This window comes from Schistocerca nitens, chromosome 9, assembly GCF_023898315.1.
Source record: "Schistocerca nitens isolate TAMUIC-IGC-003100 chromosome 9, iqSchNite1.1, whole genome shotgun sequence".
In the NCBI taxonomy this organism is placed as follows: Eukaryota; Metazoa; Arthropoda; class Insecta; order Orthoptera; family Acrididae; genus Schistocerca; species Schistocerca nitens.
This window is the reverse complement of record NC_064622.1, coordinates 253,984,816-254,007,621: the sequence shown is the minus strand read 5'-3', so window position 1 is coordinate 254,007,621 and position 22,806 is coordinate 253,984,816. Positions and strand designations below refer to the sequence as shown.

Below are 22,806 nucleotides of genomic sequence, written 5' to 3'. Positions count from 1 at the left end.
TGGCGCTCACCTGCACGGCGCCAAACACGCATACGACCATCATTGGCACCAAGGCAGAAGTGACTCTCATCGCTGAAGACGACACGTCTCCATTCGTCCCTCCATTCACGCCTGTCGCGACACCACTGGAGGCGGGCTGCACGATGTTGGGGCGTGAGCGGAAGACGGCCTAACGGTGTGCGGGACCGTAGCCCAGCTTCATGGAGACGGTTGCGAATGGTCCTCGCCGATACCCCAGGAGCAACAGTGTCCCTAATTTGCTGGGATGTGGCGGTGCGGTCCCCTACGGCACTGCGTAGGATCCTACGGTCTTGGCGTGCATCCGTGCGTCGCTGCGGTCCGGTCCCAGGTCGACGGGCACGTGCACCTTCCGCCGACCACTGGCGACAACATCGATGTACTGTGGAGACCTCACGCACCACGTGTTGAGCAATTCGGCGGTACGTTCACCCGGCCTCCCGCATGCCCACTATACGCCCTCGCTCAAAGTCCGTCAACTGCACATACGGTTCACGTCCACGCTGTCGCGGCATGCTACCAGTGTTAAAGACTGCGATGGAGCTCCGTATGCCACGGCAAACTGGCTGACACTGACGGCGGCGGTGCACAAATGCTGCGCAGCTAGCGCCATTCGACGGCCAACACCGCGGTTCCTGGTGTGTCCGCTGTGCCGTGCGTGTGATCATTGCTTGTACAGCCCTCTCGCAGTGTCCAGAGCAAGTATGGTGGGTCTGACACACCGGTGTCAATGTGTTCTTTTTTCCATTTCCAGGAGTGTATAAGTGTAATGTCACATTTCCGCAAAAATTCAAACAATTTTCTACATTGCATAACCATGGAATTAGATTCTTCCACGTGTCGTAATCGGCTTAAGAAACGTCTACACTACCAGACATTCCACTCACTACCGTCATAAATCGTTTGGGTTTTCCTAGCATCTCACAAATAACTTATCATAACACCCGACATCTCAGTTGCGTGATCGTTTCGTCACACTTGACACCGCTGTGAGCACAGAAGGTTTTTATAGAAGTGGACCCCGGTCACGAGAGCCTAATATGGCATCATACGTGAAGTTTCAATACATTTATTCATTACTACCAAGACACTCCTGCAGTCGAGTGAAATTTGGGAAATGCCTGCACGTTGAAGCGCCTTTGATAGCTTTGAATCGCGATGCGCAGTCGGCTGTAGGCGGAAAAAATAACCTTCTACGGAGTTATGAACAGGCGTTTGGAGCCAGTGGCTTCTAGCGTTTGGAGCCCGCGGCTTCTATAGGCAAACAATCTTGGAAATTAACCACATCTGTATTTCTTTGTACGCCTGTTTTATAATTTCTAAAGTTTTTACCACTAGAGGGAAATGAAATTTTTTCGAGACATCACTACAAACACAATTCACTTTTTTTTACGTTTCTATTAGAAAATTTGCAAAATAGTGGGCCATTCCAGGTTTCTCAGCTAGTGTTTCACAAAAACATTTTTTTTAAGTATAGCTCGTCGTATGTCACTATGGATGATGTTAATACATTTTGCTTTTTGTCAGTCACGTGCGGGACTAATGACGGAAGGCAACAGAAAATAAACAAAATTAACAAAGAATTGAATAACCAATGTACTTCCGTTCACATACCATTCAACCATTTGTGGATGTTAAAATGTAAAATTCTAACATTTTCAATTATTAGATTTCACTAGATTGCTTACTGTGCTAGAGAATGAACACATCAAATAAAATGGTTCAAATGGCTCTGAGCACAATAGGATTTAACTTCTGATGTCATCAGTCCCCTAGAACTTACAACTACTTAAACCTAACTAACCTAAGGACATCACAGACATCCATGCCCGAGGCAGGATTCGAACCTGCGACCGTAGCGGTCGCGCGGTTCCGGACTGTAACGCCTAGAACCGCTCGGCCACTCCGGCCAGCACGAACGCATGCTTCCTTCGTTCACTGTACCGTACCGGCTGAAAACGCGTGGATGTGAAAAGTACCACCTTTAACACGTAGTTTTCAATTTACGACGTACTGATCACTGTGCCTAACAGGTTGCAGCAATGGTGCTGGTGGCGGCGTGCTCAGCGCTGCCCCAGGAACCGCCCCCACCTCCGCCCCCGGCTGGAGCGGGTCCCGTACCTCCAGGAGGCCCAGCGCCGCCTCCACCTCCGCCGCCCCCTGCCCCTCCAGCGGGACCCGCTGGAGCGGCGGCGCCAGCACAGGGAGCCGGCGAGGAGGCCTCCATCACTTCCAGCAACTCCGTCATTAACCCCGACGGCAGCTTCAACTACAGGTGAGTGGCAACTGTATACTTGATACTTCCTGGCCAGGCGCAGCGACGAAAACAAGGGAAATGATTCAGCGTTCTGTGTCCCGTCGTCATCGTGGTTACGAGAGAAAATGCAGGTTGCAGATGAAGATCGCTCTGATTGTTTAAGAGATTTCGGGAACCACATTAAACCTAAATCACTGGGTCCTGACCGGCTTCTACGCTGATTACCTCTATCCGGACACGTCTGCGTGATAAGAAATTGACCACTGGATGTCACGTGATGCGGACCCACCAGTATAAAATAAGGTGGGGGGGGGGGGGGTTGTGTTGTGTTGTCTCTAGAGAAACAGTAACAGCAGGAGTGATCTGTCACAAGAGCTAAGTGTATTCGAAAGTGAATTAATCATAGGATTTCACCTGACTAACGAATCTAATGTTGCCAGATGATGTGAATGGCGAAGTGGAAATGCGAAGGCACAACGACTGCTAAACCAAGACCAGGGAAGCCTCACGTATTGACGGGCAGGCACTGTTGAGTGTTGCGGTCGGTGGCTTTACAAAATCGCATGGTATCAGCAGAACGAATCACTCGTGGCTTCTAAAGGGTCACCAACAGTCCAGATACAACAGTGTCTGTGCGTAAGTAGTTAAAAGGAACGGGTACAGTGGTCGAGTAGCTGGTCGTAAGCCACACATTTCCGTAGTGTGTGCTAAACTATCTTGAGGGGTTCTAAAGTGCGACTCCACGGGACAGTAGATGGCAGAAGTAATAGATTTGGTGTGATGAATTACGCTATATCTTGTGGCATTATGTTGAAAGCAAATGGATTTGCCGGAAGCCTGGAGGACGGTACCTGCCATCACGTGTTGTGCCAGTGGAGGACGAGGGTATTTTTCGTTATTAGGATAAGGTTCTCTTATGAGTTCATGAAAATGCTAAACGCCGAAGACTAAGAACGTATTTAAAAGCGTTGCCCATTGCGTGCAGTTCGGACACGATGCCGCTCGGAGAGGCCGCGCGGTTTGAGGTGACATGTCACGGACTGCGCGGCCCCTACCGTCGGAGGTTCGATTCCTCCCTTGGGCATAGGTGTCTGTGCTGTACTTAGCATAAATTAGGTTAACTAGCGTGTAAGTCTAGGGACCGATCAGCTCAGCAGTTAGGTTCCTTAGGTATTCACTCACATTTGAACATTTTCGGACACGATGATTGGACCTGCATGACGATGCCATCTGTCATCAAGCAGCATCTGTGATGCAATGGTTTGTGAACAGTATCATTCTTTAAATTAACTGGCTCGCCCACAGTCCGGATCTGAACCCAACGGAACACATTCTGCATGAGACAGAAAGTCGATTTCGCTACAGATCTCAGAGTCATTATCTTTTCTGGTTTCCACTTTTGAGGAAGAATGGGCTAACGCCCCTCCATGGATATTTTGAACGCCTTACTGACAGTATCCAAGCAGAGTTCAAGCGCTCATGAAGGCGAACGGTGGGCACTAATAGGTGTCAGTTACTGTATAAGTCCAGAGTTCTAACTACATCTTTGCTTACGTTATACTCGAATTTACCTCTTAGGTAATAATTCAAGATGATGCTCTGGTTCACTTATTTGCAAAATCTACCTCCTAAATTTTACAATTTATAACTAATGGCACAGTGTAAAATAACAGTGGTTTTAAGATTTATATATTTATTTTTTTGGGGATATAAAAAGTGTACATATGTGGCCGCATGTACCTAAGAGTAAGACATGTGACACACGTACCTGACGATAAGATGTCTGAGTATAATTATGTTTAACACTCACATTCTCAAACTAAGAGTTTTAAAGTCTTCTATGGGCGACCACATTTCTCTAAACCAATTTATACAAAATCTCATGACGAACACTTCAAAACTTTCAAGAAAAGCATTCGTAAATTAAGCATGGGAAAATACAGTTTTATGTAAAATCATGGGGACAAACTTTAAAATTTATTAATTAGTTACTACAATGAGCAATGAAGAGATAATATTTGAAAAAAGGAAGACGATATCAACAAAGATCACAATGGAGTGATTAGCATATCTCGGATGGTATCTATGGACTCGTGCGTACCGAATACTGCCGAATGTCTGCAGTTAAATATTGTCAAATTCCAGAACTCCGTAACACCAAATACATTGTGGCAAAGTATTCTGTAACGGTGGCATTAGAAACGAGGTATTAGGAACACAGTGTCAGAGTGTCAACAAATTGAGTAACAGGAAGTTAGTGTCAACGATTGACTTCTATAGGACTGTCGTTCGGAAGTAATCTAATGATTGAGTGTATATTAATCACAATGTTTAATTGACACTACAATAGTGAAGCCACAGGCACAGTACATTAAATGTTTTCTTTAAAAAAGGGGGTTACATTACCGGTTTCAACGAACTACGACGTCGTTTTCAAATGTAAAACATCAGTTGGAGAATATATAATGCGAATTATGACCGTACATCTGACAACACTCACGAGACAATGGTGGCACAAGCAAATCACTACAAGTTATGCCTATGTTTGCCCAAACGTTCATTCCATGTCCCAATGTAGAATAGATAAAAACTACACCAGGGTGCAAATTGGGAAGAATTCTTGCAATGTGCCTGCCATGACACAACGGTCGTTCTAAGTGGTAAGTGAAAATACGTGTGAGATTCTCCACATATTCTAGAAGGAAGGAAACATGTCGGATGCAATGTCTAGAAGGAAACACAAGAGGACGAAACATGTTATTAAGAAATCGGGAAATAACTTCCATGAAACTACAGGGAGCCGTGAAGGGCAAAGGCTGCAGGAGGAGATAGCAAATGGAGTATATTTAAAACATAACTGACAATGTTTGGTATATGTACTCGTAGTAGTCTGGGACAGATAGATTGACACATCTGAGAAAATCTTGGGGGCCAGTTTAAAACTGTCCGACGAGTAAGAGAGGAAAAACAGATTATAAGAATAGTCTAACAGTGAACTGCAACTTTAAAAAACATGTAATAAAATAGTAAAGCGCCGTGGAAGTGTCTTCTGTGTAGTTTATCTATGGTGTTCTAAATTACTTACAGAAGAAATCTTGTGTGTTACGTTTAAACAGACCACGGGATATAGTTTGCTCTTTCTTTGCCTAATTAAAACTCAGACATCGGCATAAATTACTTCATGCTCAACATTGCCTCAGTCTGTAACCTATGGTCCGAAAGCTTTTTGATTCAGCACGAATTAAATTAGTCGGTAAATAGATGTCTGTGTTGAGACGTCGTTCATACAAACCGAATAGTGGTACAAAATAAAAAGCCATTTACACACGAGGAGTATTCGCTGGGTTTAATAACTCAAACAAGATCTAGAGTGAGCACTGATAAATTCCTCGGAAGGTTTACACCGAAAGTTGTACGGAAAAGAAAAATACGACAGAAGGGAAATGAAGTCAGAGAATGAAACTGCAAAAAAAGCAAGAATAAAATGGACTGAATAAAAGTAATTCAAGGTGGAGAAAAAAGTATTAGCTCCTTTAAAACCCGTAAAAGTGTATCAGTAAGCCTTGAGCGTTCCAATAGGATTTTATTTTGCCTAACTGCAGACTAATAAATTAGATGATAGACAAATTTATTACTTAATGTGTAGTGTATTAGGTTCCTGGAAATGCTTTACAACATATATATGATAACAAAACGAGCATACGTTGTACCGAGTCAAATGGTTCAAATGGCTCTGAGGACTATGGGACTTAACATCTTAGGTCATCAGTCCCCTAGAACTCAGAACTACTTAAACCTAACTAACCTAAGGACATCACACACATCCATGCCCGAGGCAGGATTCGAACCTGCAACCGTAGCAGTTCCGCGGTTCCGGACTGCAGTGCTAGAACCGCACGACCACCGCGGCCGGCTGTGCCGAGTCGATATGAATCGAAATAAAGAGAGGAAATTACTAGATCGTTGTTTACGTTGTTGACTATGAATCGTCAACATCGAAATTAAGAAAATGATTTCCTTTTGCCACAGAAATGCTCATGAGTAAAATGAAATGAAATAAGTTACAGTTAATAATTATTACCGATACTTCATTACACTAAAAATATTTATTGGCAAAGTAGTTACTGTATTCAGCCTATTCTTTCATTCCTCCTTCAAACTGATTTCTATGCTATACTTGCTCATCGTACAGAGAAGGTGCAACAGCTCCACGACGGTTGCTGCGGAGGAAGCTGGAACTATCTGAGGATGCGCGCAAGCTCGTTGTGGCAAGAGGTTACGTGTACCACCGTCAGGTGGCAGCTGTAGCTTGTGCAGGCCAAGGCCCTCGACTAATACATCGGGACCGACAGCAAAATATAGGCAACCTGAATGCATTGCCATAGTAAAGTGTGTTTCCTTTAGTTTGGTAACTTTCTGCAGATATGACTAAAACGTGTGGTTTCTTGTTGTTTGAGGGTTGCTGAAGAGCCCGAAGGACTTGCAACGCTAACATCAATACCCCAGTTTGCTTTTCCAAACAAATTCATTTCAGATAATTTTACAGATTTGTATGAGGTTCCTTATTTCTGTTGTGCACGTATGCGTAAATCTGTAGTTTTGTTACACTCACTGGTCTCAAAAGACGCCGACGCCATCGTCCATCCTTAATAAATATTAACAAATTTATATTGCATCGTATTGTGGTATACCATGTTACTTGGAAACAAATGCCTATCACAGTCGTTACGAACTTATTCAAACAAAGGGCACCAGCTTAGCTGAGTGATAACTTGATTGCTTATTGTGAACCGGGCACGGGTTCGATTCTCGGCCGGATTGCTGATTTCTTTCTCCTCGTGGACTGGGTGTTGTGTTATCCTCATTATCGACACGCAAGGCGCTCGTTGTGTTATCACCTGAAATAAGACTTGCAACTTGGCGGCCGATCATCCCCGGATAGGGCCTCCCCGGCCATCAATACTATACCATCATTTCATTTCATGTCTCAAATAAGACAAGATGACATATTCATTACGTAATGAACGATTTGTATCTTGGCACTGCTACAACTACAGCTTCAAGTTGTTACAGTTAGTGTTACAAATTAAAGCGCCACAAAGCAGCTTTTAAACACAATACGATGTATTTAATTTCCTGCATGATGAAAAACATTTTGCAACTTCAGAAGGGTGAAGAATGTGCCGAAAGAAAACTCTATATTGAGATATATTAAGACTACAGTGTTTGAAGCCATCAATGCATTATGATGATTCCATAATCATGTGTTACCGATGCCGGGCTATTATGGCTTGTAGCGTGGATGTCATCATATATTGTATGTGCAAATATAGTCGCTTGCTAAGTTACTCTTTCATTTACATTTTACTCAAAATTTGTCGCCTTAATAGCTTAGGACAAATATTCGCTGTGAAAAGGGAGAAGGAACGGCATCCGGACAACCTCTGCCGCTAATACTGTCTAATCAATTAATTAACATGCCGATCATGTGAAGGCAATGGATAAAGTCCAAGAGAAACAAAGAACAAAACATAGGAAAATGTATTATAGCAGTAGAAACTGATATCCAAAAATGGCTCAAATTAGTCTCACTGTAAATTCTAGGTTCAAACGATATTACGTTCGTTTTACGAAGGCATCTCGTTCCTCGTGACATATGCTTCTGGTTTAAAAAAGGGATGTCTGCCCTTATACAGGATTTCCGAAGAGGAATGGTCAACATTCAGGGGTATGACAGGAACGATAATTCGAAGCAAAAATCATTAGTAAACAGAGTCTCTAAAATGCATACCTTAAGAGCTATGAGCACTTGGCCATCTTTTCTACTATGAAGGACGTCTCTTCTACTTAACAACTGCTCATAGCTCTGAAGGAATTCATTGAAGAGACAGTTTATTCTTGTTTAGGGCGATACCACATCCCCAAAAATATGGCAACAAAAGAGCAGCAGTAGAAGAAGTGAATGCCGGGCTTGTACACTGGCCCGGTCTCATTTATTTATTTTCTATCTTTCTTTTTTTATTTAATCTGATGTGATAATGGCGATCGGGCCCTGCCTTACATCGGACAAGGGTTTCACAGATAGAGTACCTTTTTACATCATAGTGATGTACCTTTTTTTAATCATAGTGACCTAAGAGAGGAAATCGTTTTGATACGACAAATAGAATAAAATGAATTGAGTGTCTGAAGTGGCAATGTGAGTAAATAGTACTGACTATGAACTAATGAAGTAAATAGGGGCAGTATTTCTACTCGTGCTGCTGCTGCCGCTAATATTGATAACAGTAAAAATAATATTTAGAAGAGAAAGACGAAGGATATCAATAACAACGACACTAATAATAGTTGTTGTTGTGGTGGTCTTCAGTCCTGAGACTGGTTTGATGCAGCTCTCAATGCTACTCTATCCTGTGCAAGCTTCTTCATCTCCCAGTACTTACTCCAACCTACATCCTTCTGAATCAGCCTAGTGTATTCATCTCTTGGTCTCCCTCTACGATTTTTACCTTCCACACTGCCCTCCAATGCCAAATTTGTGATCCCTTGATGCTTCAGAACATGTCCTACCAACCGGTCCCTTCTTCTTGTCAAGTTGTGCCACAAACTCCTCTTCTCCCCAGTTCTATTCAATACCTCCTCATTAGTTATGTCATCTACCCATCTAATCTTCAGCATTCTTCTGTAGCACCACATTTCGAAAGCTTCTATTCTCTTCTGGTCGAAACTATTTATCGTCCATGTTTCACTTCCATACATGGCTACACTCCATACAAATACTTTCATAAACGACTTCCTGATAATTAAATCTATACTCGATGTTAACAAATTTCTCTTCTTCAGAAACGCTTTCCTTGCCATTGCCAGTCTACATTTTATATCCTTTCTACTTCGACCATCATTAGTTATTTTGCTCCTCAAATAGCAAAACTTCTTTACTACTTTCAGTGTCTCATTTCCTAATCGAAATCCCTCAGCATCACCTGACTTAATTCAACTACATTCCATTATCCTCGTTTTGCTTTTGTTGATGTTCATCTTATATTCTCCTTTCAAGACACTGTCAATTCCGTTCAACTGCTTTTCCAGGTCCTTTGCTGTCTCTGACGGAATTACAATGTCATCGGCGAACCTGAATGTTTAGGTGTACAAAATAGAAGTTTTCTGATTCAGCAAGATCTGGGGAAAGAAAATTGAAGGAGACTGTACCAGCCAAAAATTCTGGCAAATGAGGAAGATCTGGTTGTGGAAAAACGGATGTACAAGCGCTTGCTGCCGTAGCAGATATATCATTAACTGTCTTTTTAAGCTGGAGATGTTACTCAGTTCTCTAACATAATGCGGGAGATTATTCCACGGTCAAGTTACTGCTACTGAGAAGGATTTCGTGAAAATGACTGAACGATGGAGTGGGCAGGAGGGACTTTGCTCTGATACAGAAAGGGTGTTTCTGCCATGTTGTTCAGACAAGGGAGTCAAGGTCCAGGAGAGATACGGTGTACGTTGATACGACAGTAGAGAAGACAGAGGGTATGCAAATCTCTGCACTTGTCTGCACGCAGGCAGGAGAGCTGTGCTTATGATGGTGAAATATAATGAAAGAATCGAACACCACAGATACAACGAAAACCAACATTCATAACCAGTACCAGGCGTCGTTTCTTTTTCAGAGGGAAGAGCTTTTTTATATTTTTGTACGATATGGAGAGATTCTCGTGCCTTCTTGGACATTGCAGTTACCTGCTCAGAACAGTCTAGATTTTCATCTATTATTATTCCCACAATTTATAACTGTCTCATTTAGAGTTAAAAATGATAGGGGTCTTCATACGTGGTTCGAAAATATTTAAAAAATCATTATGGAAAGTGCTCATACTCGTAGGGTATGCAGCTTAGAGCCGATGTTTACTAGCCTTCGAGGGGTCGCTACTGTCATATCCCTGAATATGTGGACGGTGCCTCCTAGCACTCCCTGGGTACAAAATATCATATTCCTATATAATAATCACTTCCTTGCACTTCGTTATTGTAGTACAAAATATGTTGCAACTCTAGTCTTACGTATTGTGATTACTGTCTTGGTACCAGCTCATCAGTTGGCCCACAGGAATATTTATCCTTACTTATATTGTGTTCAAGTCAGAGATGCAGGAATCAAATGTTTTCTCCATTCTGTGCCGCCAGTTACGAGCTGAGCAACGGTATCAAGGCGGAGCAGTCGGGCTACCTGAAGCCCGGCAACTCGAGCTCTGGCCCGCAGGCGCGCCTGGGGGCGGAGGCCGGCGCCGACGACGAGGGCTCCGGGGACGAGGTGCAGGTCGTCACCGGCTCCTTCTCCTACGTCGCGCCCGACGGCAAGACCATCAGCGTCAGGTGGGTCGCTGCCGCGCGCCACCACTCTCGCATCATGCGACAGTGAGGGCTACAGGGAAAGAAAAGATGGAAGTCATGCATTCAAAGTCTCCAACTAATGTAATTTTGTCGATATACCGGGTGGTTATAATTAATGTGCAGCTAGTCACAGAGGTCCAGAGTAGACTGCAATTATCGTGTCTCAGCGGAACTTGGTAGATACTTTAAAGCGTTAATGTGAAACTGATTCATGCTAGATAAAAAAAAAATTGTTCCAATTTTGGTCACCAAGTGTAAATCTAGCGCTGTGAATGCTAGAAATACTTATAGAAATGTTTCCATTTGTAACGGATTAGGACCGGGACGTGGGCAGAAAAAGTCAAACAGATGAGATAATCGTAATGTTGTTTTTATTATCAACCGGTTCAGTCTGAGCAGCAGAGACGTTGACGAGTTAATTTACACCGACCGATTTGCACCTGGTGGTTAAAACTTGAACTACTTTTTACCAGTGTGAATCGGTTCCCCATTAGTGCATTTGCATATCCATCATGTTTCCGTGTCCTACGGTAATTACAGCATACAGTCTACCTCTGTGATTAGCACCACTTTTATTAAAACCACCCGGTACATACTGACAAATAATTTAGGCAAAATTATTTTTGTAGTAACCGTATATTTAGGCAAAGCTGTTGCCAAAGTTGGCTACGCCACACTCCTCAAAATTCAGAAAGTAGCACGGATAGAATACAGAGAGCGAAATGTTGTATAGTCGAGGGAAAGTTACAGTTTCCAACGGGGTAGCACAGGGTTTTAGCCTAACCCCTACGTTATTGTGTCTGTATATGGAGCAATCTGCGAAGGGAACGAAGGAGAAATTTTATTCGGGAATTAATGTTCAGGGAAAAGAGATAATACCTTTGAAATTAGTCCACAGCATTGAAACTCCTTTACAGATGCAAAGAACTTGCAAAACAAGTCGAACGGAATAAACAGTGTCTTCTAGAGAGGTCATTAGATATATGTATCAGCAAAAGTGGTGTATGTACAAAAAAGTATGTGTCGGTGGTTGAAGCAGAGAGGATATAAAATGCAGCGTGACAATAGCGAGAAGAGAATTACTGAAAAAGAAAAATTAGTTACGTCATATATAGTGTCAGAAGTCTTTTGTGACTGTATTTTTCTGTTGTTTACCCTTCTAAAGGTGTGGAACGGTGGATACAAAAATAGAAAAGATTGTATTGAAATCTGCAAAATGCTGAAGCTTGTGTAAAACACATATGGAACTAATACGTCTATCAGTTTACTGAATAATGTACGAGGGATGTTCGAAAAGTAAGTTCCGATCCGTCAAGAAATGGAAACCACTGTGAAAATCTAATAAAGCTTTGCAAATGTATGTTCGACAGTGTCTCTAGTATGCCTGTCGGTTACGCCACTTCTCTCTTTTCAGTTCTGAGCGCTTGGTGACCACATAAAGATGCGTAGAAAATAGAGTCTCCCGCGAAGTATGAAGTCCAGGTGGGAGGTTTCGCCTGATGTTATGCAGCCCCCATTACAGAACTGTCATACGGCTCCTACTTCGTGACAGTTCTCGGTCGCAATCTGCAGGGGCTATGAAAATGCTCCTGCAGCGTTTTCGATGGGAAGTGTTTGATCACCCGCACTACAGCCCGTAACTGGCTTCCTCTGTGTTTCATCTCTGCTCACATTAACTACTGGCTATGAAGACAGCATTTTCGCACAGACAAGGAGCTATAGATGAGAGTAGAGAATTGGAGTGGAAGCACAGGCGGCTGCCTTTTATGACGAGAGTCTTGGAAAGTTGGTACAGCGCTACGACAAATGTCTTAAGTCGGAGTGGTGACTGTGTAGAGCAGAGGCTGGAAGCTGTAGCTAAATGTTGCAGATAAAATATTTCTGATTTTCAAAGTGGTTTCCATTCCGCGATCAGTCGGAATTTATTTTCCGAATACCCGTAGTACTTATACATGTCATGGGTTGTTCATTTACCTCAATTGATTATTGTAATGTATCTTTAAGATGACATTGCTCTTTACTAAGATACCCTTCGCCTCTATACTATTTGCAGACAGAATTTCTCTAGCTCTCCTTCAATTGTGTATGTTTGACTTCTATGCTGTATCATTTATTGTATGTGGTTTTTCCTTGTTGAACGAACACTGTTTGGCGGCAAATGGCTATAGCACCAGGTCTTGTACTCCCTTTCATTCCATTACCCATAACCACTCAGATAAACAAAACTACACAAGCAATGGGAGGAACTCGAAAACAAGCATACTTCTCCCGTTATCTGATGGATATAGACGGGCATCATTTCAATACGGAAATAACACAGAATGTTCTTTTTCAAAAATGTGGACACACAAGGAAGGGAGGAAGGAAAAGCTGTCTTTCTCACCAGCTGTTTACGATGTTAAGTGCATTGATCAATTGCCGTTAAAATGCTGACCTCAGTGCAAACACAGTCGCACCTTCACTGGAAAACAAAAACATTATTCGAGAGATATGGTTGAGAATGTCAGTAGAATTCTCAGCTGCAAATGCTTAGGCCGTACTCTTCTCAGATGAGTGTGTAAAACGTAACCAGTTCATCTGTTATACTCACTGAAAGTTTTAGCAAGTGTTTACGTACAAATACGGACTATAAAGGTATATGTTTCCCATTATGTTTGGATAAATGCCGTTACTCATAAAATTAGGTGCTAAAATACGAGGGCTGTTCGAAAAAAGAGGTCCGATCGGTCGCGAAATGGAAACCACAGTGAAAATAAAAAACGTTGTATTTGCAAGAGTTAGCTGCACCTACCAGTTACTACATCTATAGTAGCATTGTACCAACCTTCCAATACCCTCATCATACAAGGCAGTCGCCTGTACTTTCTGCCAATTTTCTACACTGACCTGCAGTCCTTTCTCTGTGCCACAATGTTGTCTTCATAGCCAGCGGTTGATGGGAGCAGAGATAAAAATCAGAGGGAGCAAAGTCGGAGGTACATCGTGGGTGACCAAATACTTCCCATCGAAATGCTACAGGAGAGTCCTCATTGCCCTTCAGTGCGCGGCCGATAACTGTCATGAAGAAGGAACTGCACGACTGTTGCTTTGTGTGGACTGCATAAAATAAGGCGAAATCTCTCACAGGCGGGAGATACTACTTTCTATACATCTTTACGTGCTCACTGTGCGATCAGAACTGAAACGAGTGACGTGACGCGCTCGATGGACATACTATGGACACTGTCCAACACATATGTGCAAAGCTCCGTCGGAATGTCACTGCAGTTTCCATTCCCTCGTATCACAACAAAATATTTAATTCTATATTGTTTACCCTAGGTTTAAACAAATTATAATCTTTTTTTACCAATCAACACCTGTATATCATTTTCTTTTAAATTCCTGAAATGTTATACCAACTGCGACATGGTCGCGTATATAAACAGTGATCCAGTCCTGTCAAATGTTTTTTATTCCAGTCTTTTATCACAATATGAATGCTTTAGACGATGACCGGTTTCAGTCCGTAATGACCATCATCAGATCTTCTTTTACACCATGTCCTAAAGTGATAAGGCCATAATGGCATCGTCAAAACATGCTGATTATATGTTTTGACGATGCCATTATGGCCTTATCACCTTAGGACGTGGTGTAAAAAAGATCTGAGGTTGGTCATTACGGACTGAAACCGGTCATCGTCTAAAGAATTCATGTTGTTGTTGTTGTTGTGGTCTTCAGTCCTGAGACTGGTTTGATGCAGCTCTCCATGCTACTCTATCCTGTGCAAGCTTCTTCATCTCCCAGTACCTACTGCAACCTACATCCTTCTGAATCTGCTTAGTGTATGCATCTCTTGGTCTCCCCCTACGATTTTTACCCTCCACGCTGCCCTCCAATACTAAATTAGTGATCCCTTGATGCCTCAGAACATGTCCTACCAACCGATCCCTTCTTCTGGTCAAGTTGTGCCACAAACTCCTCTTCTCCCCAATCCTATTCAGTACCTCCTCATTAGTTATGTGATCTACCCATCTAATCTTCAGCATTCTTCTGTAGCACCACATTTCGAAAGCTTCTATTCTCTTCTTGTCCAAACTATTTATCGTCCATGTTTCACTTCCATACATGGCTACACTCCATACAAATACTTTCAGAAACGACTTCCTGACTCTTAAATCTATACTCGATGTTAACAAATTTCTCTTCTTCAGAAACGCTTTCCTTGCCATTGCCAGTCTACATTTTATATCCTCTCTACTTCGACCATCATCAGTTATTTTGCTCCCCAAATAGCAAAACTCCTTTACTACTTTAAGTGTCTCATTTCCTAATCTAATACCCTCAACATCACCCGACTTAATTCGACTACATTCCATTATCCTCGTTTTGCTTTTGTTGATGTTCATCTTATATCCTCCCTTCAAGACATTGTCCATTCCGTTCAACTGCTCTTCCAAGTCCTTTGCTGTCTCTGACAGAATTACAATGTCATCGGCGAACCTCAAAGTTTTTATTTCTTCTCCATGGATTTTAATACCTACTCCGAATTTTTCTTTTGTTTCCTTTACTGCTTGCTCAATATACAGATTGAATAACATCGGGGAGAGGCTACAACCCTGTCTTACTCCCTTCCCAACCGCTGCTTCCCTTTCATGTCCCTCAACTCTTATAACTGCTATCTGCTTTCTGTACAAATTGTAAATAGCCTTTCGCTCCCTGTATTTTACCCCTGCCACCTTTAGAATTTGAAAAAGAGTATTCCAGTCAACATTGTCAAAAGCTTTCTCTAAGTCTACAAATGCTAGAAATGTAGGTTTGCCTTTCCTTAATCTTTCTTCTAAGATAAGTCGTAAGGTCAGTATTGCCTCACGTGTTCCAACATTTCTACGGAATCCAAACTGATCTTCCCCGAGGTCTGCTTCTACTAGTTTTTCCATTCGTCTGTAAAGAATTCGTGTTAGTATTTTGCAGCTGTGGCTTATTAAACTGATTGTTCTGTAATTCTCACATCTGTCAACACCTGCTTTCTTTGGGATTGGAATTATTATATTCTTCTTGAAGTCTGTGGGTATTTCGCCTGTTTCATACATCTTGCTCACCAGATGGTAGAGTTTTGTCAGGACTGGCTCTCCCAAGGCCGTCAGTAGTTCCAATGGAATGTTGTCTACTCCGGGGGCCTTGTTTCGACTCAGGTCTTTCAGTGCTCTGTCAAACTCTTCACGCAGTATCGTATCTCCCATTTCATCTTCATCTACATCCTCTTCCATTTCCATAATATTGTCCTCAAGTACATCGCCCTTGTATAGACCCTCTATATACTCCTTCCACCTTTCTGCTTTCCCTTCTTTGCTTAGAACTGGGTTTCCATCTGAGCTCATGATGTTCATACAAGTGGTTCTCTTATCTCCAAAGGTCTCTTTAATTTTCCTGTAGGCAGTATCTATCTTACCCCTAGTGAGACAAGCCTCTACATCCTCACATTTGTCCTCTAGCCATCCCTGCTTAGCCATTTTGCACTTCCTGTCGATCTCATTTTTGAGACGTTTGTATTCCTTTTTGCCTGCTTCATTTAATGCATTTGTATATTTTCTCCTTTCATCAATTAAATTCAATATTTCTTCTGTTACCCAAGGATTTCTACTAGCCCTCGTGTTTTTACCTACTTGATCCTCTGCTGCCTTCACTACTTCATCCCTCAAAGCTACCCATTCTTCTTCTACTGTATTTCTTTCCCCCATTTCTGTCAATTGTTCCCTTATGCTCTCCCTGAAACTTTGTACAACCTCTGGTTCTTTCAGTTTATCCAGGTCCCATCTCCTTAAATTCCCACCTTTTTGCAGTTTCTTCAGTTTTAATCTACAGGTCATAACCAATAGATTGTGGTCAGAGTCCACATCTGCCCCTGGAAATGTCTTACAATTTGAAACCTGGTTCCTAAATCTCTGTCTTACCATTATATAATCTATCTGATACCTTTTAGTATCTCCAGGGTTCTTCCATGTATACAACCTTCTATCATGATTCTTAAACCAAGTGTTAGCTATGATTAAGTTGTGCTCTGTGCAAAATTCTACCAGGCGGCTTCCTCTTTCATTTCTTAGCCCCAATCCATATTCACCTACTACGTTTCCTTCTCTCCCTTTTCCTACACTCGAATTCCAGTCACCCATGACTATTAAGTTTTCGTCTCCCTTCACTATCCGAATAATTTCTTTTATTTCATCATACATTTCTTCAATTTCTTCGTCATCTGCAGAGCTAGTTGGCATATAAACTTGTACTACTGTAGTAGGTGTGGGCTTCGTATCTATCTTGGCCACAATAATGCGTTCACTAAGCTGTTTGTAGTAGCTTACCCGCGTTCCTATTTTCCTATTCATTATTAAACCTACTCCTGCATTACCCCTATTTGACTTTGTGTTTATAACCCTGTAGTCACCTGACCAGAAGTCTTGTTCCTCCTGCCACCGAACTTCACTAATTCCCACTATATCTAACTTTAACCTATCCATTTCCCTTTTCAAATTTTCTAACCTACCTGCCCGATTAAGGGACCTGACATTCCACGCTCCGATCCGTAGAACGCCAGTTTTCTTTCTCCTGATAACGACATCCTCTTGAGTAGTCCCCGCCCGGAGATCCGAATGGGGGACTATTTTACCTCCGGAATATTTTACCCAAGAGGATGCCATCATCATTTAATCATACAGTAAAGCTGCATGCCCTCGGGAAAAATTACGGCCGTAGTTTCCCCTTGCTTTCAGCCGTTCGCAGTACCAGCACAGCAAGGCCGTTTTGGTTATTGTTACAAGGCCAGATCAGTCAATCATCCAGACTGTTGCCCTTGCAACTACTGAAAAGGCTGCTGCCCCTCTTCAGGAACCACACGTTTGTCTGGCCTTTCAACAGATACCCCTCCGTTGTGGTTGTACCTACGGTATGGCTATCTGTATCGCTGAGGCACGCAAGCCTCCCCACCAACGGCAAGGTCCATGGTTCATGGGGGGGAAAAAGAATTCATATTGTGATAAAAGACTGGAATAAAAAACATTTGAAATGTTATAGACATAAGGTCAGACTACCAGTTGTTGTCGTAGCCGCTGCCCTTAAGTTCATGTTCTCTATGTACTAATGTACCAGAACTTAAAAGACCGGTCGTGCGGTAGCGTTCTCGCTTCCCGCGCCCGCGTTCCCGGGTTCGATTCCCGGCGGAGTCAGGGATTTTCTCTGCCTCGTGATGACTGGGTGTTGTGTGCTGTCCTTAGGTTAGTTACGTTTAAGTAGTTCTAAGTTCTAGGGGACTGATGACCATAGCTGTTAAGTCCCATTGTGCTCAGAGCCATTTTTTTGAATTTAAAAGACCTCAAATCCTGGCTGTATTCAGTATTCGGAAGCATCTGATTGACTTTTTCCACGAAAGAAAATACTAGACAACAAGCACTTGTAAGATGCTCTAATGCTACACCTCTCCACTAAGGGAGGAAGATACGTTGTGCACTATACGTTGTTGTCATGTAAGTGTGGCCAACGAGTAGTAAATACTATCTTGTGGTTCAAAAAATGGTTCAAATGGCTCTGAGCACAATGGGACTTAACATCTCAGGTCATCAGTCCCCTAGAACTTAGAAATACTTAAACTTAACTAACCTAAGGACATCACTCACATCCATGCCCTAGGCAGGATTCGAACCTGCGACCGTAGCGGTCACGCGGTTCCAGACTGAAGCGCCTAGAACCACTCGGCCACCAGCGGCCGGCACTATCTTGTGATATCTCTACAAAGCCAGGGCCACAGAATAGTTGTAAGCTGATTCTGAACTACATCAAATGTGTTTATATATCATAGTTTTCACTACGTTGTAAATGAAAGAGCGGTCTTGTCTTGCGATTTGTCATGTAGTTTTCGCGGCATTTAATGTACCCTAGCTGACTTCTTACATGTGTTTGGTCACAGGTATACGGCTGACGAGTCTGGATACCACCCGATGGTCGACTACGGCGGTCAAGGCGGTCAGGCTGGTCAGGCCGGTCAGAGCGGCCAGCCTGCCCAGTAAAGGTGGACGTCGACTGGGTGACAACAGTTACGCTGTCAAGGACTCGGTGCACAATTCTCGGAACAATCCTACGCCAGTTTCACAACCAATTGTCTGGAGACCGACCGCCCGCCTGCCTACTGCTTTCGCCGAGCTCGACAAGTATTGTGGTTCACTACCATGTCAGTATTGTGATCGACTCACTGGAAACGTCGTTTCCTATCCTTCGAAGCTACGTACAACACTGAAAAAGAGGAATTCCTACTTTTAAACTCCTACCATGCAACTTACCACTTACTGTCGCGGTCGATGAGCTGCAGAGCTTAAGTTGTTCCAAAAAATGCAGTTTGGTCTCCTGTGACTGTTTATATTGTAATGCGAGTGGTCCTTACTCTACCTCTTTCCTCTTGTGCAACAACCAATAATTTATGAAACAGCACTTCGGGTAGTGCAGTGCTTCCTGCTTTTTCGAAACATACGCTCCTGGACTGTTTGATTTTCATTACAGTACCGGCCTACACTGTGGGCACTATGTTATGCAGTTTTACTTCCTTGAAAACTAGAGATCAAAGTCAATAAAGATCTCTATTCGATCACTAACCTCAGTTTATCCTCCAAATGTTTTATCTGTATATACTATTGACACTGTATGTTAGCTTCAAATCCATGGGTTTTCACTAACATGTAATATACCTGCAGTTCTCTATTGATATGGAGAAGGAATGATGTGTGGATATCTTTTTGTAATTTTATTTTGTGACTTTATTATGAATGTGTGTAATTATGTATGTATTTCCAAATAAATGACTTTTTGATATGAGCATAAGAAAGCATTTTTCTCATTCAAGAACTTGAATAGTACTAATTTTAATAATACACTAGATTGTTCTTTCATTCAGAGGCGTTAAATTTAAGATTAACGTACACCACTTCAGCCAGTATTATACAAACGGTCAGCCGGCCGCGGTGGTCTCGCGGTTCTACGCGCGCAGTCCGGAACCGTGCGACTGCTACGGTCGCAGGTTCGAATCCTGCCTCGGGCATGGATGTGTATGATGTCCTTAGGTTAGTTAGGTTTAAGTAGTTCTAGGTTCTAGGGGACTGATGACCACAGCAGTTGAGTCCCATAGTGCTCAGAGCCATTTGAACCATTTTGAACAAACGGTCATGTACTTCGAAATAGACGTTCAACGAGATTTAAGGTAGCTAGAAAGGAGATCACAACAACGATTTTTTTTGATTGAGCAGTATTCTGACTGGATTTGAAGAAGCCCACCACCTATTCCTCTGCTGTGCGATCCTGTTCACCTCAGAGTAGCAAAAAAAATGGTTCAAATGGCTCTGAGCACTATGGGACTTAACATCAATGGTAATCAGTCTCCTAGAACTTAGAACTACTTAAACCTAACAAACCTAAGGACGTCACACAACACCCAGTCAGCACGAGGCAGAAAAAATCCCTGACCCCGCCGGGAATCGAACCCGGGAACCCGGGCGTGGGACTCAGAGTAGCACTCGACATCCTCAATTACTTGTTGAGTGTATTCCCATTTCTGTCTTCCTCTACAGTTTTCACCCTCTTGTTATTCCCTGACGTATGTTCTATTATCCTGCTCCTTCTTCTTGTCAGTGTCTTCCATATGTTCCTTTCTTCTCCGATTTTCCTCATTCCCCGCTTTCAGTCCACCTGTCCTTTAACAATCTTTTGTAACACCACTTCTGAAATGCTTCGGATTTCTTCTGTTCCGGTTTTCCCATAGTCCATGATACACTACTGCTTAGTGCTCTGCTCGAAAAGTACATTGTCCTCAAATAAAGTCCTATGTTTAATACTACTTCTATTGATCTGTGCTAGTCTACTTCTTATGTTATCCTTCTTTCGTTTGTCGTGGGTTACTTTGGTTCCGAGGTAGCAGAATATCCTAACTTCGTCTACTTCATGATCGCCAGTTTTGATGTTAAGCTTCGAGCTGTTATATGTTAATTATTAAAGTTTTAATGACACTGGGGGCATTACTTCCTCACAAAAACTGATGCGTCTAGAACGATAAGCAGTACCAGATTTTTCTGACTTTCACAGGTTACTGCTAACATTTATAGCTGCCGCAATACGACCCCTACTCTTTCCTTCATTAAACAGTCATGTTCTTTTATCTGGGCTTTGGAAAGAACCTCTTAAGTTGAGTTCGCTGAAGTAAGATGTGGGGAACCTGATCAACCAGTTAACAAGATAACAGCGCGACCAAACTTCTTTTCTGCTGTGTTAAGAAGAGATCTTACAAATACGTATCCCACGATACCAAATGCAAGGACACACAAAACTCAGGTACGATTCGTGTGTTTATTACTATGACTATCTCATCAAGTACTCTAATAGTTGACCTGTAGTACTGATACATGTTATAAGCCGTTCCAAATCAGGCAATACTGCAGACTGAATTTCCTCTGGACTCACAACGGTACATTCCCCTGTTTTCCTAATATCATGTCTTGGGGAGTCGTCGATGTTCCTTGCACACCTCTTGTTTCAATTTTCGCCAGAGAAAACTATACGGACGTGCTATCCCTGGGGAGCTTGCAAACCAGATCGTGTTGTCACTTCTTCGTAGTCACGTAACGGTCTCCCAATCTCAGATGTAAGTTTGAAATTTGTCTCAAAGAAGCTTACAGCCGTCCTCTACAATGATGAAAAAGCGGGAGGTCACTCTGGGGCTCGGTGACGCTTCCATCAGCCAGATATCTACACTCGAGAAAAGAAGGCCACAGCTCTGAGGTTCACATGAGCTGTAAGGTACTTAAAGATCAAAACCGCGAGGGCCAGCGTTGAAATCGCGCCTTCTTACGGATGAGCGTGGAAAGCATTTTAAATAACCGCCGCTCATAATCGAAACGATAAGGCCTCAGGTGGTGGCAGAAAAGACGTTAGTGAGACGATCAGTTTCCATGGGGAATTGATTAACAAACATTTTGCTGTCGAAACGGCAGTTCGCAGTGTAATGAGCGAAAGGACGACGTCATTGACAACCTTTGGCACTGCTGATACCGCTTTTGCGGTTCAGCATTTCTTGATGGACATCACGGGGCTGCAACCCCATAGGACGTGATCGACCCCTTCGGAGTTTAGTGCAGCGCCAATTTTTTCTCTGGTATTCAAGCTGATATCATTTGGAGCAACTGAAAACAATTTGACGAATTTTGAACGGGATGTGAAGCAACAGAAGGGTATTATTGCTGTGGCTGCCCAGTTCATACATCGTTGCGCCTACCGCATCGGCATCCCACTACACGTCCAAACAACACGGGATGCCTGATCACAGGGTGTATATTCACCAGGAAAACCTACGTCGTCTGTGTTGTCAACATAAATACTTACCGGCGCCCACAACACAACACCAGGTCTCTACCAATGGCCGCCAGAGACCGTTACCCGTTCACCAAGCCTGCAGAAGAGCTTTACCAGAGGTCGCAGCTAGCCGAGGAACTACTCTGATACGCCAGGCACGTGATCGCAAATAGTTCCAGCAGATCCGTCCACCAACGGGCTCTATAAGGCGGCGCACTGCCGGCAAATGGCAATTAGACGCACCGCTTGGAAGGATACAGCGCTGCCGCCCCGGAAGACATGTCCAGACGCCTCTTCTAGCTAGCCGATCGCTGGTAAATGGACTTGGTAAAGTCGACGAACCTCTTTACGTTGTAGAAGTGCTTATTGTGTCCGTTTCCCGTGAAGAGCCGGGTGTCCTCTATTATTATTATTATTTGTTATTTGGTATTTGTGTCGTTTCGCAGATGGGATTGAGTCAGATGTTTTCTTGGACATTGTATTATTGTTTCGTTTTAGTGTGAGTCCAATAAATTGTTTTCGGACTTGTGTTTTCCGCATTTCTATACTGCTGGCGCAGATACTTCAATTATTATTCTCCACCCTATTGCTTCCTGCCCTCCTGTGGCGTGAACACGTACTCTTGTTGGGTAAATTTTACTTTTCTTTATTCACTCGATGACTAATTTCGCTCCGAAACTAGTCACCGCGTGTTTTTTAAAAATGGAAAAATTTTCTACTTTGTGCTGGTTTTTCGTTTTTTTGTGCTTTTTACTGGTTTTTCAAGGTACTGATTAACA

The 22,806-nt window shown here is 42.8% G+C and overlaps 1 protein-coding gene across 1 annotated transcript in view; it reads left to right on the top strand.

The window, feature by feature from the left end:
* The window catches only part of LOC126203302 (pupal cuticle protein 20-like), a 30,407-nt gene extending 10,907 nt beyond the window's left edge, over positions 1 to 19,500 (top strand). Inside the window, exons 2-4 of the mRNA XM_049937564.1 lie at positions 2,052 to 2,293; positions 10,460 to 10,648; positions 18,606 to 19,500. Coding sequence (XP_049793521.1) covers positions 2,052 to 2,293; positions 10,460 to 10,648; positions 18,606 to 18,705 — 531 coding nt within the window. The 3' untranslated portion in view covers positions 18,706 to 19,500. The remainder of the gene's footprint in view (positions 1 to 2,051; positions 2,294 to 10,459; positions 10,649 to 18,605) is intronic.
* Positions 19,501 to 22,806: the final 3,306 nt, after the last annotated feature.